Source organism: Nyctereutes procyonoides, unplaced genomic scaffold, assembly GCF_905146905.1.
Source record: "Nyctereutes procyonoides isolate TBG_1078 unplaced genomic scaffold, NYPRO_anot_genome, whole genome shotgun sequence".
NCBI lineage: Eukaryota > Metazoa > Chordata > Mammalia > Carnivora > Canidae > Nyctereutes > Nyctereutes procyonoides.
The window spans coordinates 32145165-32157500 of record NW_026575082.1 but is presented as its reverse complement, the minus strand read 5'-3'; the positions used below and the strand labels follow the sequence as shown (position 1 = coordinate 32157500).

The window sequence follows — 12336 nt, the reverse complement described above, 5'->3', positions numbered from 1 at the left end:
TGCTGGAACGTCCAATAATAAATGTAGTGATGACAGATGCGGTAAGGCTAGTACTGAGTACTGGGATAGGAAGTTCTTTACCTGCAAGAGAAGAAATTGGACAAGTATTTGTTGGTGACTACTCATTGTATTGGAAATAAGGAAGATTCGGGTAATCTACCTCAAGGCAGCTAGTGGCCTGAAGAAAAACAAAAAAGCATGATTCACACTACACAAGAACCACTTTTTGACTCTTAGAAGGGATGTTTTGAGTGGGGTAAACTGAATAACAGAAGAGAGGGATCCCATGGAGTGCCGAGAGTTCGGGAAGACGGTGTGCCCTTCCCTTTGACAAGACCACCGTGGTGGGAAGGTAACCTGACAGGAAGCAGAAGTATTTACTTGGGAGAAAGACAGAAGTTTGGCCTTCGGGCACACTTCAAGTCATGATGCACGAATGGCGTGTCTCTCATGTGTACTGGAACCTCAGAGCAAGGGATGCTACCAGGAGCAAGGATGGAACGCTTCTGACCACGGGGATTCATTCACAGGGGGGGCACGGCGCGGAATGGGGGAGACGGGTTCTGGATTCTGGCTGCCTGGGTTCAAATCCATCTCTCACAACCAGCTGTGCGACGCAGACACGTTAACCCCTCTGAGGATGAGGGTCCTTTTTGCTAAGAGGGAAGTCACTGGGGGGCCTCACTTGTGACCCAGGCATAAGGAGTCAAGGAGGCAACAGAGGTGAAGTAGTTAGTACAAGGACTGCACGTGGGAAGCACTCCGTTAATGGTAGATCGTTTTATTTGCTTTTTATCAATACATGTTAGGTGACTCCCCAAGATGTAAGCAAGAAAAGGACCAGAGTCCACGGAAGAAGAAGTACATCTGAATGGAAAAGAAGAGAAATCATGGATGAAAAATTTCTCGGTGCTTTAGTTGCATGCATAGGGAGAGCTGTCCTACGACCTTCGCTGAGTGTCCCATCGGCTCAGGAGCACAGAAGGTGGGAGATTTAGGTGACTCCACGGGTCGGCTGTGAGTAATCGTGAGTGAGCACTACAGTCACCACAGCTGACGTGGCTCCCTCTTTTCCAAAGGAACAAAATACGGAGCAGCGTATTTTGAGAAGAGAGAGCGAGAGAAAATACAGGTTCTCCAGGACAAGTTTCAAGCCCCGCTAGAAATGCTGGGGGGCTGCCCATTAAACTGCAGTCAACTGTCTAGATAGTCTGGTTACAGGCAATCGATTCCCAGGGAATTCAATCGATAATAAACACCACGCTCGTAAGAGAAGTATATTAATTCTACATTACGAACTGGCGATCTGAAGGGGTGAAATGTGCGGCTATCATGCCATGCAGAGGACAGAATCTGGGGGCACGGGTGGTGGGGACTGACCTCTACCGCGCACTAAATAGTCTAGTGCTCTCCGGAAGTGCCGCCCGTAAGTCTCTAAGAAATTCAGTTTAAGTAGGAACTGACTTAGACATTCATCTCTTTTTAAAATTTGTTTGCTTGGTTTACCTGATTCAAATCAAGATTCCTGGAATGAAATTTCCACAGGAACAAGATTCAGAAAAACATCCAAGTTGACATTGAGCGAATCAAAACTTTTTTAGGGTAGTATTTTTCCCTTAATCTCAAGGTTCGTGATTCACCTGACAGCTAAAATGATAACTGAAGTTAATAAATGGAAGGTTTGTGGTCTGAAAAATGTTACAACTGAGAAACAAAATTGGTAATTTGTTTAAAACTTTGACTTTATCTACTCAAAAGTAGAAACATTCTTATCACCTTTCTGAATAAGGTAAGTTTAGGCGTACCTACCACAATGTCTCAATAGAGAAAGTACTCAATAAATGTCACATTTAAATCTTAGTGGAAGACAAAGGAGTCCTTGACGGTGCCTAACAGGAGTTTCAGATTTTGTGTTCCGCGGTCCTAGCTTATGACAGCTAATTCCACTGAAGTCAACATTTGTGGAGTGTTCCCTTCTTGTACCCAGTCTCCATCCTAGTCCCTGGCCCCAGGAAAAGCAAGGAAGGAAGCAAGCAAGCAATACGCTGTTGGTGAGGAAAATTAAGCATTGTGTCTTTGGTGTCTGCCTAGGAAGTCAATTATTAAACAGGCCAAGGGAAGAGAGCCCAGGATCTCAAGAATAAGTAGTTCAGAGTTTCCTTCTTAATCTAAGCCCTTCTATAGGTTAAGTCGTGGATGGGTGGAACAAGCACACTTTATCAAGGACACATTTATAAAATCAGCACATAGTCAACTCACGATTCAGCCTCATTTCCCCACCCTAGACTCAATCAACTCAAAGACTGGTCTCACCTACAATGTTCACCTCAGTACATTCCCAAAGTATTACTAGTACTTGATACAAACAAACAAAAGGCTGCTGGGGCCCAGTTAGGGAAGGAAAAGGGACTAAATTTTTACATACATCCCGGTGCTAGAGGATTCATGAAGAACTTCACACGGTGATGGAACCTAACACACGGACAGTAGTGATGTCATGAGATGTTTGGTCAAGAGACCAAAAAGTTAACACACTGGAAACCTGACAAGCTAGGAAGCCAACAGGAGGATAATTAACCACACGTTTAAAGAAACCATTGGATGGTTAGCGTCTCGTTGCTATACATTACTTCTAGGCAGCAGATCTTCTCACATCTTCGAGAACCCCAACACTTTATTTTTCCTCTTTAAGATACGGCACAGTTTGCAACTTGATTAGGCACCCCCGGGATTGTCAACTTTTGGGTCTCTCGACTGTCTCCGTGCCTATGAACTTTATGGACTGTCTCATTTATAAGAAATAAAGATACTGACTGGATGTCAACATGTACGACAGCCCTCGCTAAAATAGAGGTTTTACACTCACCATGTAGCAAACGATAGAGTTTGCATATGGTCATCTAATAAAACCAATCAGAGGGGGAGAGAGGCCTCCAGTGATGTGCCTATTGTAGCTGAATAATGAAATACAAAATATAGTTGAGGTTGATTAAAATATTGAATTTAGATATGAAAATATCTTCATCAGTATCTAAATAGGATGTGGCCATCAAGAAAACATCTATCGATATCTCTGATAAAAGGCAAAATTAGGAAAATGTTGGCATTTCAGACACGGAATTACATCACACAAGTATCGAGACTACTGGGATTTGCCTTCCAAACAAGGTTGTCTTTAAAGTTACCGCCAGTTGAACTTTTACAATAATAACAGTATCAGACAGTTGGAGAAAGAGAGATTACTGAGGCGGCTGCCATAAGGGTACTGTTACTTATTTAGCGACCTTGTTCTCTTCACAGATACCCTCAACACCTACGGTTTACCCAGCCTCCCCCCCACCCCCTGACCATCAGGCTGCCTCCCTCACAGGCCCAGTGAGGGAGGAGGGAAGAGGAGGAAGGGGAGTGCCCCTCCTCACGTTACCCTTTCTGCTTTTATCTTTTGCTTTTTTATCTTTTCACCACTTTTCCCCCACAAAGCACTGTTGGGCTAATTTTTTCGTTCTATATGAAAATGTTTGACACTAGACTTTCTCGGTTAAAATGAGCGTTTTTATGTAATTTCCCCCTGCCAATATTTTGATTGAGATCCTATACTGTCTCTTTTCCCATCGAGGGCCAGTACAGCGTGCCAAATTTCTAGAGAAGGAAAGTTGGGGAATGGGGGGTGGAGGGGAAAGTGGCGGGAGGTGGGGGGGGCGCGGTTGGCTGACTTGCTGGTTAAAGGTGGAAGGAGGAAGAGGGAGGGAGAGAAAGGCGTGGCTCCACTTGGGAGATCAGATCCTAGGTTGTGGGAACCCATGTTGCTCCACATCATGGTCCTTCGCCTTTCTTTTGAAAAATCAACCCACTATCGCTCTACTCATAGGGAAGAACTAGGCTGCTATCCCGTCAACTCTGTATAATTGTTCCTAATTAGTAATGCAGGAATTGGAAATAAGCTAATTAAATTTAGAAAGTTTTATTTTCGTCTTCCAAATAGAAGTAGTTTCGGTAGCTCACTTGGCATCTTACTTGACTTCTACCTTTTCCTTTCGCAGTGCTAACACTTTTGCTTTATTCAAAACGTGGCCAATTTATAAGATGAAACAGGACCACCTCCAAGTCGCAGCTGACTTGAAGTTCGGGTGATAAATCTAATACATCTAATACTGACTGAATCTTTCATTAAACTTGTACGTATATAGAGTCATTACAACTTGAGAACCTGAACGTGTTTGCAATAACTGGCTGGTGTCACGGCATCTCATGGCCCTGGCCACTTAGATATACCTTTGACGGGATCTGGGGATTTGGCTTACAGCTGAACTGGAAAGATATGAAGACAAGCACACTCATAAACACATGAACGATCCAATAAACAGGCAACAAAAAAGTCCTCCTGAGCTAGGCAAAAGCATGATTTCTTCCTTGTTGAAGGCATCAGCATATGCTACATCTTATGTCGCACCAGTGTGCTCATTAAATATTATGAAATGTACAGCAGGCCGGGAAGCTCTAACTAGCTAGTCAAAGTCACTCATACCTGTGTGTTCGTATTTATGTCGCAGAAGGGAACTGCTTTTCTGGAATGTCTTGTCACATAAGTCACATGCATACATGCCACTCTCTGTCTTCTTGATCTTCTTTCGAGACAGACAGGAGTCGGAGTCCGTCATGTCATCTAGGCCTGACATGTAGTCTTGTGCTCCATCAAGCAATTCTCCCTGTGATATAATCACACAGTTCAACACAGTCTCTCCTCTTCGTCTTTATACCAAACAACTTCACGTAGGCTGACATTTGGAGAACCTCAAAAGGGTTTGTGATTAATCAATCTCATTTTTTTTTCCTTAAAAAGAAAACCCCATTACTTTGCACGAACAATGGAGGAGGTCTCACCTTTCGGCAAGAATAGAAACCTTCTCCGCCCTAGATGGTCGAGCCCATTGTTTTTTAAGGGTAGAAAATGGTCAGCTCTGAAGGTGAGAAGGACATAACATTTTCTAAAATCCTTAGTTTTCCTTTTATAACAGGAAATACCCACGAGGGAGAACCAAACATCAGAATTTGTGCTTTTTTTTTTTTTTTTTTCCAGTGTGGTTAACTTTAGAAATGATCTGTAGCTGTAGAAACCCCATTTTAATTGAATTTTATATTTAGGTACAAAATGTTATTATTATGCAATCTATTTAAATGTATGTCTACCAACTAAAGGCCTCAAGCTATATTTTTATATTTAATTTTCTAATTTGAAATAGGGAATATTAATAACACTTTTTATCAATGTTCTATCTATGTTAAAACAGCCTTCAGCATTGAGCAATAATGAATGTGGATCGGTAAATTATTAAATTTCTTGATATTTATTTTGTCTTGATCCAAAGGAGTGCAAACTTGCATGATAACATACATTTCCATTTGCGAGCTCACAGTTCAGTTTTCTTAGACTACGTCTGCACTAATTAATATTAGAGGAGATTAAATAGGCTTAAATACATTTACAAAGAAGGCAGATGTACTGTAAATTGGAATACTGGAACAGCTGTTGCAGAGGTGCACGGCTACTTCTGCTCCTATTTTGCTAACAGGGATTATACTCCCAGGTTGTTAAAACATACCTGCTTTTGTATTTGTGAACCATAGATTATTTATTTACTGGTCTGAAAAGCACATACAAAGTCAAGTGGAACATGCGAAATATGTTTAAAACTGCTCTCCGACACACCCGATTTTCTATAAAACCCAGGACACATCCCATTTACACGTGTACTATCGTAAACTGTGGACACCTGTACAAGTATGTGGCTGTTCTAGGCGCTGACCTTTAGCACGTATGTAAGTCCTGTCAAATACGGTTATCCGCCGTATAAGTCTAAAAGCATACAGATCAATCTAAAAAAACCTCAAAGATAAGTGTTAAGTTCTTTGACTTTTGTAAGGCAGATGTGCCTTCACAGCTCAGTGTTCCACTGATTCTCCATTTGTTTGTCTAGCCCAGTCAGTTTTGAGGTTCAAGTGAAAACGAACTCTGCTATGTCTGCTGAAAACACATCGGTTGATGCTTTTCACTACGGTTCCCCCCCCCAACACATGCACATACACAATGTAATATATGATTCTCATGTCCTCTGTTCAGAGCAAAAGGATAGGTCTCATTACCTGAAATCCTTGTTTCCGCTGGTACTTTCTCCTTTGCTGCATATCAGCAAAAGTAGCTGCTCCAGTTGGGTAGGTATAGGCCATATGTGGTAGGAAGCTCATCTGATCCAGTCCTGGGTATGGTCGTAGCCCAGGGATACTGGTCTGGACTGGTGGCATGAAAGTGGCAGGGGGAAATGCGCTTTGTGGAGGAAGAGCTGTGTATAAAGTTTTGGCACTAAATGGGTTCATGCCGAACACTGGGTTAGTGCTTTTGTTGTCCAGATTATTTGAGTTTGAAAACTCCTTCTTGATAAAAGTCAAGTTTAGAGGCTCATCTGAGTTTTCAGATGATGAAGAAACACTGTTATGGTCTAAATTTATGCTGCTAGCTTTCGTTTTGTTCTTTGTGGCTATAATACTTTTGGGTTCTTTCATTTGTTTTGGTAATGACAAGTCCAAAGGCTCAGCCTGGAGCTCCTCAGAAGAGAAGCTGTTTGGAGTGTAAGAACTACTGTGGGAGTTTTTAGAAGATGTGGAGGAAAGATTTAAGGGAGAGGGAGTATTACTCCTCGAGTGGTCCAATTTCTCGACTGGTTTGATATTGGTAAAATGAGAAGGTTTGGTTAGCCTGAGCGGAGGATCACAATTCGTCACACTGTTGTGGAGTTCTGCTATGGATGGTGAAGTTATGGAGTCCATAGGCTTTACGGGCGACCTGGGTAATAAAGAGTCTTTCGAGGGGGGGTTACTGTTGGGAGCTAGCGGCTTGGAGTTCCTTTCCAGTGATGGGGACCTGGAATTTGAATACTGGTAGACTTTTCGTTGCTCAAACCATTCCTTCACAAATTCCTGAGGAAGGCCCACAGCAATGGAAATTTTCAGCAGTTCATCAGAGTTGGGCTCCATGTTCATAGCATAGTACGCTTTCAGTACAGACATGTGGTCCTTGTATGGGTTGATGGGGCTTGTCATTCCTTTCTCAGAAAGTACAGATGACAAGAGGAGGGCTTTATTATCAACAAAAACTCCGGCTTTGTTGGGGACTATGTTGTCATGAGGTTGCAGTACTGCCTTGATCTCTTCATTCATCTTACAAAGGTAACGTTCATGCTGATGCAAGGGAATGGGACCAGGAAAGCTTTCTTTACAGAACTGGCAAGAAAATGGAGTGGATATGTTGTGGTTCTCAATCATTTTATCATCAGTGACCAAATCTATTAAAGTACGTAGCTTCTCTTTCTTTATGTTACTGATCTGTCTCCTTGAGTCAGTAGTCAAGCTCTGGAGGCAAGCTTTGGCTTCATTGACTTTTTCTAATGTATAGTCAATAATACTTTTAGTGGCACCATTATGACTCACTACTGGAAGACCTACAGGCGGAATATTAGGAGAAGTAACTCCTTGTTCCTCAGGTTGAGAGCATGGATCCTTCATGTGATACCCTTTCAACTTGGAAATTTCTTCAGCCTTGCAGTCCATTTTTTGCCTGGAAACCGTATTGTCCACAATCTGTAGAACCTTTTGTACCTCGCTTAAGTTACTATTCATTGTGGGAAATCCGAGTAAAGGGGCTTCCATCCCTACACCTAAGTGCTGCATTGGACTCTGAGCAGACGGATGAACTCCCAAAGGGCTGGTGGCTCCAAGTGCACCATTCATAAAGGGACTAGTGCCACTAAACCCGTGCGTGGCCATAAGAACTTTATAGTCATTGAAGTCTAGTGGTTCTGTTTTAATTTTAAGTAAGCCTGTCTGTTCAGACATACTAAGTGGTTTTCCATTCTCCAATTTGTTTCTTAACTGGGTAATGGCTGAATTAGTAGGAGAAGAAGAAACAGAATTAGGGGAAGAACCCGTCTTGATATTGTTTCTCATTCGGCCATTTACAGAGATTAAACCAATACATTTCTTGCTGCTGATGTGTGAACTGTAGGAACCAGAATGGGAGAAACGTTTCTTGCAGTTTGGGCATTCGTACGGTTTTTCACCTAAAATGACAATCAAAATTAACATTACATTTCTTCGATCGGGTAATGATGGCAATTGTCTACCAATGCAAGAATCTGTGAAACCAGATAGAAGGAACGCAATGGGGGGGAACCTCTACATTCTGGGTGCCTAGCTTAGAATTATGTGGCCATAACTGTTGCTGGGCTTTATCTACCCTGAGAGAACATAATTCAAGATGTTAGCAGTGGAAGGTGAGGGCTATCTATGCCTTTTTCAGCCAAGATCCCAAATCTTGTCTTGCCATCGGCAGCCGCCTATTTAAACAGAGTGTCAGATTAATGTGTGGTCAATAGCACAATAAAGATGTCACAGTATTTAAAGGGAAGTGTAGCCATGGCTTTAATCAACTCTGTAGAGATTCCATTGATTCCACCAATCCAACTAGTCCTTTGAAAAGCATCCAATTTGGTAATAAAATGCTTGGCAGAGCTATCAAAATAGTTATAAAGAAGAAATCTCAGTGGTAGGATGTTGTTCTGTAATATACAGCTCCCAGGAATCAAGGAACATTTATCATACAAAAGCTCTCATCCAAAATTCTTCAACGTTTTCTTTCATGGTTAGGTATCAAAAATGAATACCCTTCAGAATTTGCCAGCTGAGTTTCTTCAGGTCAAAAATATTTAATCTGTAGAGGAGTGTTTGAAAGGACAAAAAGGAGCCTCTAGGTTTTGTAATAAATCAAAGCATTTGCAATTTTTAGGAAGTATAAACACTCCTTTTCTTTCTTTCTTTCTTTTTTTTTTTTTTTTTTTTTTTTTATGAGATCATGCCATTGGTGGAACCACAAGTCTCATGGAGGCAGAGCAGGCTCACATAGTTTGTGAAATTAAAAGGGTAGTTCCAAAAAAGCTGCCACCAGGATTGGGTAAATTTTAAACAATCTTTTAAAACTCCCCTAATGAAACAAAATGCAAATGTGAGCACCAGCACCTCTGCTACTCACCACTGTGAATTCGCAGGTGTTCTTTCAGATGGTGTTTATATTTGAAAGCCTTGCCGCACTCCGTGCATTTGAACTTGCGATTACCTGCTCCTTGGGTCAGCATTTGGTGCTGTAAAAGGAGAGGGACTGACATCAGTGTTGTGTGGGAGGAACAAAGGAAATTTGTTACAAATATTTTTAAAAGGCCTCCATTTTTCAGACAGGCCAAAAGGTTTGAGTGCATGTTTATTTATTTGCCCGGTCTTTCAGAGTTGCAATAAAAGTGATAATGTTGGCAATAAAATTGGAACAAATTAAAAAAAAAAAGTGCTTTCACATGCGCGTCCAACACTAGCTTTAGAATTATCTCTGTAGTCTCTTTTCCAAAATGTTTCTTTGAGCCTTTGGAGATGAGAAAGTATAATTGTAAAGACGTTTGTGGTTCTCTGGGTTTATGGCACATTCTAAAATCTGAAGATCCCTTGTTGGAATGCAACTGTTTTTGTCAAGGAAAAAAATAAATATTATTCTGAAAATTCTAAATGGCCTCCAAAAAACACTCCCCTTGCGGATAACTAATTTTATTAAATTTTCTGTATCACGGTAGAAGTATAGCTCATACTAAAGCAGTATCAGTTTTAAAGAAGAAGAAAAAAAGCATGCATACGCAAACAAAAAAAAAATTCTTGACTATAAATATTTCATTACACGATAAGCATGTTTAAATATCCCATTCACTGGGCTAGCAGCAAATGTAAACCCGGTTTTTCCTGATGTGTTGCATATCAGATTTGATTCATTATCAAAATGTAAGAGACAACATCTCGGGTTATAGCTGCTTGAGCAGTTTTATCACAGGCCAGTAGGAAAGACTTCAACGACTTTTCATTTTCCTTTTTAGTAGTGTGCTAGGGAGTAGGGACAAAAAAGAAAAAAAAAGTTTGCTGAAAAGACAAGTTAAAAGCAGCAAAGATATAATCAAACACAGCTGACCTTTTTGAACAAGGGAAAAAAAGCACTGTGACTTAGAATTCTAAAAAAAAAAAAAAAAAAAAATACAGTCATCCACTCTGGATGCTCAAGGTAGGAGGTCAGCCTTTTTCAAGCAGCAATGACACAAAAGCCTTTTGCAAAAAGACAGCACAGAAACGGTATGACAACTGCTAGGGTGTGCTGAATCTTCCCACATTCCTAGTGAGACAGATGGTGTTACATGGGACACAGGGAGGTTTGTTCAAACAGCAGCAACCTTCAAAGATCAAGCGGAGCCCAGCCCGCCGAGCGCCATTGAGGGACCAGCGCTCATATGTTGCTGAGTTGCATAAACAAACAGCAACAGCTGCTTTGTCTCCCCCCACAGCCCTCAGAGGACTACTATAAACTTTAGTTGTGCCACTGTTAATATGATACAATCATTTTAATTTACTAATTGTAAATGCCATGAGCAAATGAGGGGACTTTTCAACACCAAAGCTACCATTCATAATGCGCCAACACAATCACACTTCTGCATGTGAAATTTAAAGCGGTTATGCTTAGATAAATATCTAGGCACTTTTTTTTTTTTCTTCCTAGAGTTCTTGTGCATATAAGCAAGGGGAGATAAACTGTTACATAAGCGTAACTATGGGAGCATGGTTTTTGTAACTGAACTTTGAAAAGCATTCAGGTGACAGGCCCAGTCGGATCTAATGGGACGGTTTCCACGAGCTGTTCTTTTGCAATTGTAAAATTCCATGATACAGTATCATCGCCATCTCTTGATTACGTCCGGTCATCCTCATTTTCCTCATTCAAAGAAAACCATGCCCACAAGGAAAGGAAACGTAAGAGTGTTGTAGAATATCTCGTTGAATGATTTTCAAAACAGAGATGGTGGCAAGGCTTATCGGGCAGGCTTTCGGATCTGCAAGCAGGCCAGCCGCTGGGACTTGAGGCCACCATCCCTGTTACCATTCAGACACAATAATATCAATCTGCAGGCGATTCTCCCAGGAGGACAGAAAGAGCAGTTTTGCTCAGACACGTAAGGGACGCTGTGAATCAATCCTGTGCAAACGTTTGAAGGATTTAAGAAGCTATGCTTACCTGTTCGAGACAGAGGTTTTATTTCTAACACAAAATAAACCAAAAGGGGCACAACAATCTTAACATTGGGCCACAGGCATGCAAATCAAAAGGGACCGTTTTAAATGTGCATCCAATAGTTTAGTATCAGTCTGGTTCATTTTATATATACACATACGTATAATATGCCTTTTTGAAATTTTCTTTAAAGACACTTCATTAGATTCCGTAAACTAGTAGCAGCTTGTAAAAATACTCTAAGCAACCGAAGGTGTTATGTGGCGAATGAAAGGAATGCACACTTCCTTCACTCTGACTTAGATCCTATAGGGGAAAAAAAAAATTTTTTTTCCGAGTAAAAACTAGGTGAAAAATGGAATTAAAATTGCTGAGATGTTTAATAATGTATAATTAAAATGCCACGATTTCATTCACTTTTGGTGGGACATAAAAATGAAACTGAAGTCAAGTTAAAGTGCAAATAAAATTTCTAAATTAGAAATTAACACACTCATTCGATCGTGAACATAAGACTATTAAATCATATTAGAAGAGACCATCAAAAAATCATTTAGACCTCAATTAAAGCTATTACCATTAAAAGATCTGCATCTTCAAAATGCCATGAAAAATTAATAATGATTGCCAATCAAAGCAATATCGTTTCTCTAAGGGGTTATTATAGAAAGAAATCACTTAAAGCCAGCCCCCCACCTGATCTGTCCCTGGCTTGTGCGTCACCATATGCCGCTCGAGCTGGGTGCGGTAGGCAAACGTGTAGCTACAAAGAGGGCAGGAAAAGTTCTCCTCGTTCTTCTCGTGGCGGTACTTGATGTGCTCCTTCAGGGATGTCAAGCGCTTGTAGCCCCGGTCGCAGTAGGGGCAGGTCAGCAGTTGGGCAAAAGCATCTGGAGTTCCAGGTGGCAGGTCTGTAGCCGGGAGACGAGAGGGAGAGGAGCAGGCCAAAAGGTCAGTGAAGCAGTGGCAGCTAATGGGCCGCCTGCCCGGGATGGCATGACAGGCATCGCCGCAATCTGCCCGCCGGGAGCGCCACCACCACCGCCGTGCAGGCCTCGGGCCTGGCCCGCCTGCCTGCGCTGCGCCCGGGAGTTAATTAATTACTGGAGCTTTTGGGGGGAAATTCAAACAGCTGATGAGTGAGGACATTCTCTCCAGGTGGCTGGCGGTTGGTGGTGCGACCCTGGGTCGTG

General features: G+C 41.7%; 1 protein-coding gene across 4 annotated transcripts in view; it reads right to left on the bottom strand.

The window, feature by feature from the left end:
* LOC129514479 (zinc finger E-box-binding homeobox 2) overlaps positions 1 to 12336 on the bottom strand; it is a 136818-nt gene that overhangs the window by 7490 nt on the left and 116992 nt on the right. For all 4 annotated transcript variants that reach the window (XM_055333053.1, XM_055333054.1, XM_055333052.1 and 1 more), the window contains exons 6-9: positions 11840 to 12054; positions 9080 to 9188; positions 6142 to 8111; positions 4526 to 4706 (exon numbers count right to left, since the gene is read on the bottom strand). In XM_055333053.1, the coding sequence (XP_055189028.1) occupies positions 4526 to 4706; positions 6142 to 8111; positions 9080 to 9188; positions 11840 to 12054 (2475 nt within the window). The remainder of the gene's footprint in view (positions 1 to 4525; positions 4707 to 6141; positions 8112 to 9079; positions 9189 to 11839; positions 12055 to 12336) is intronic.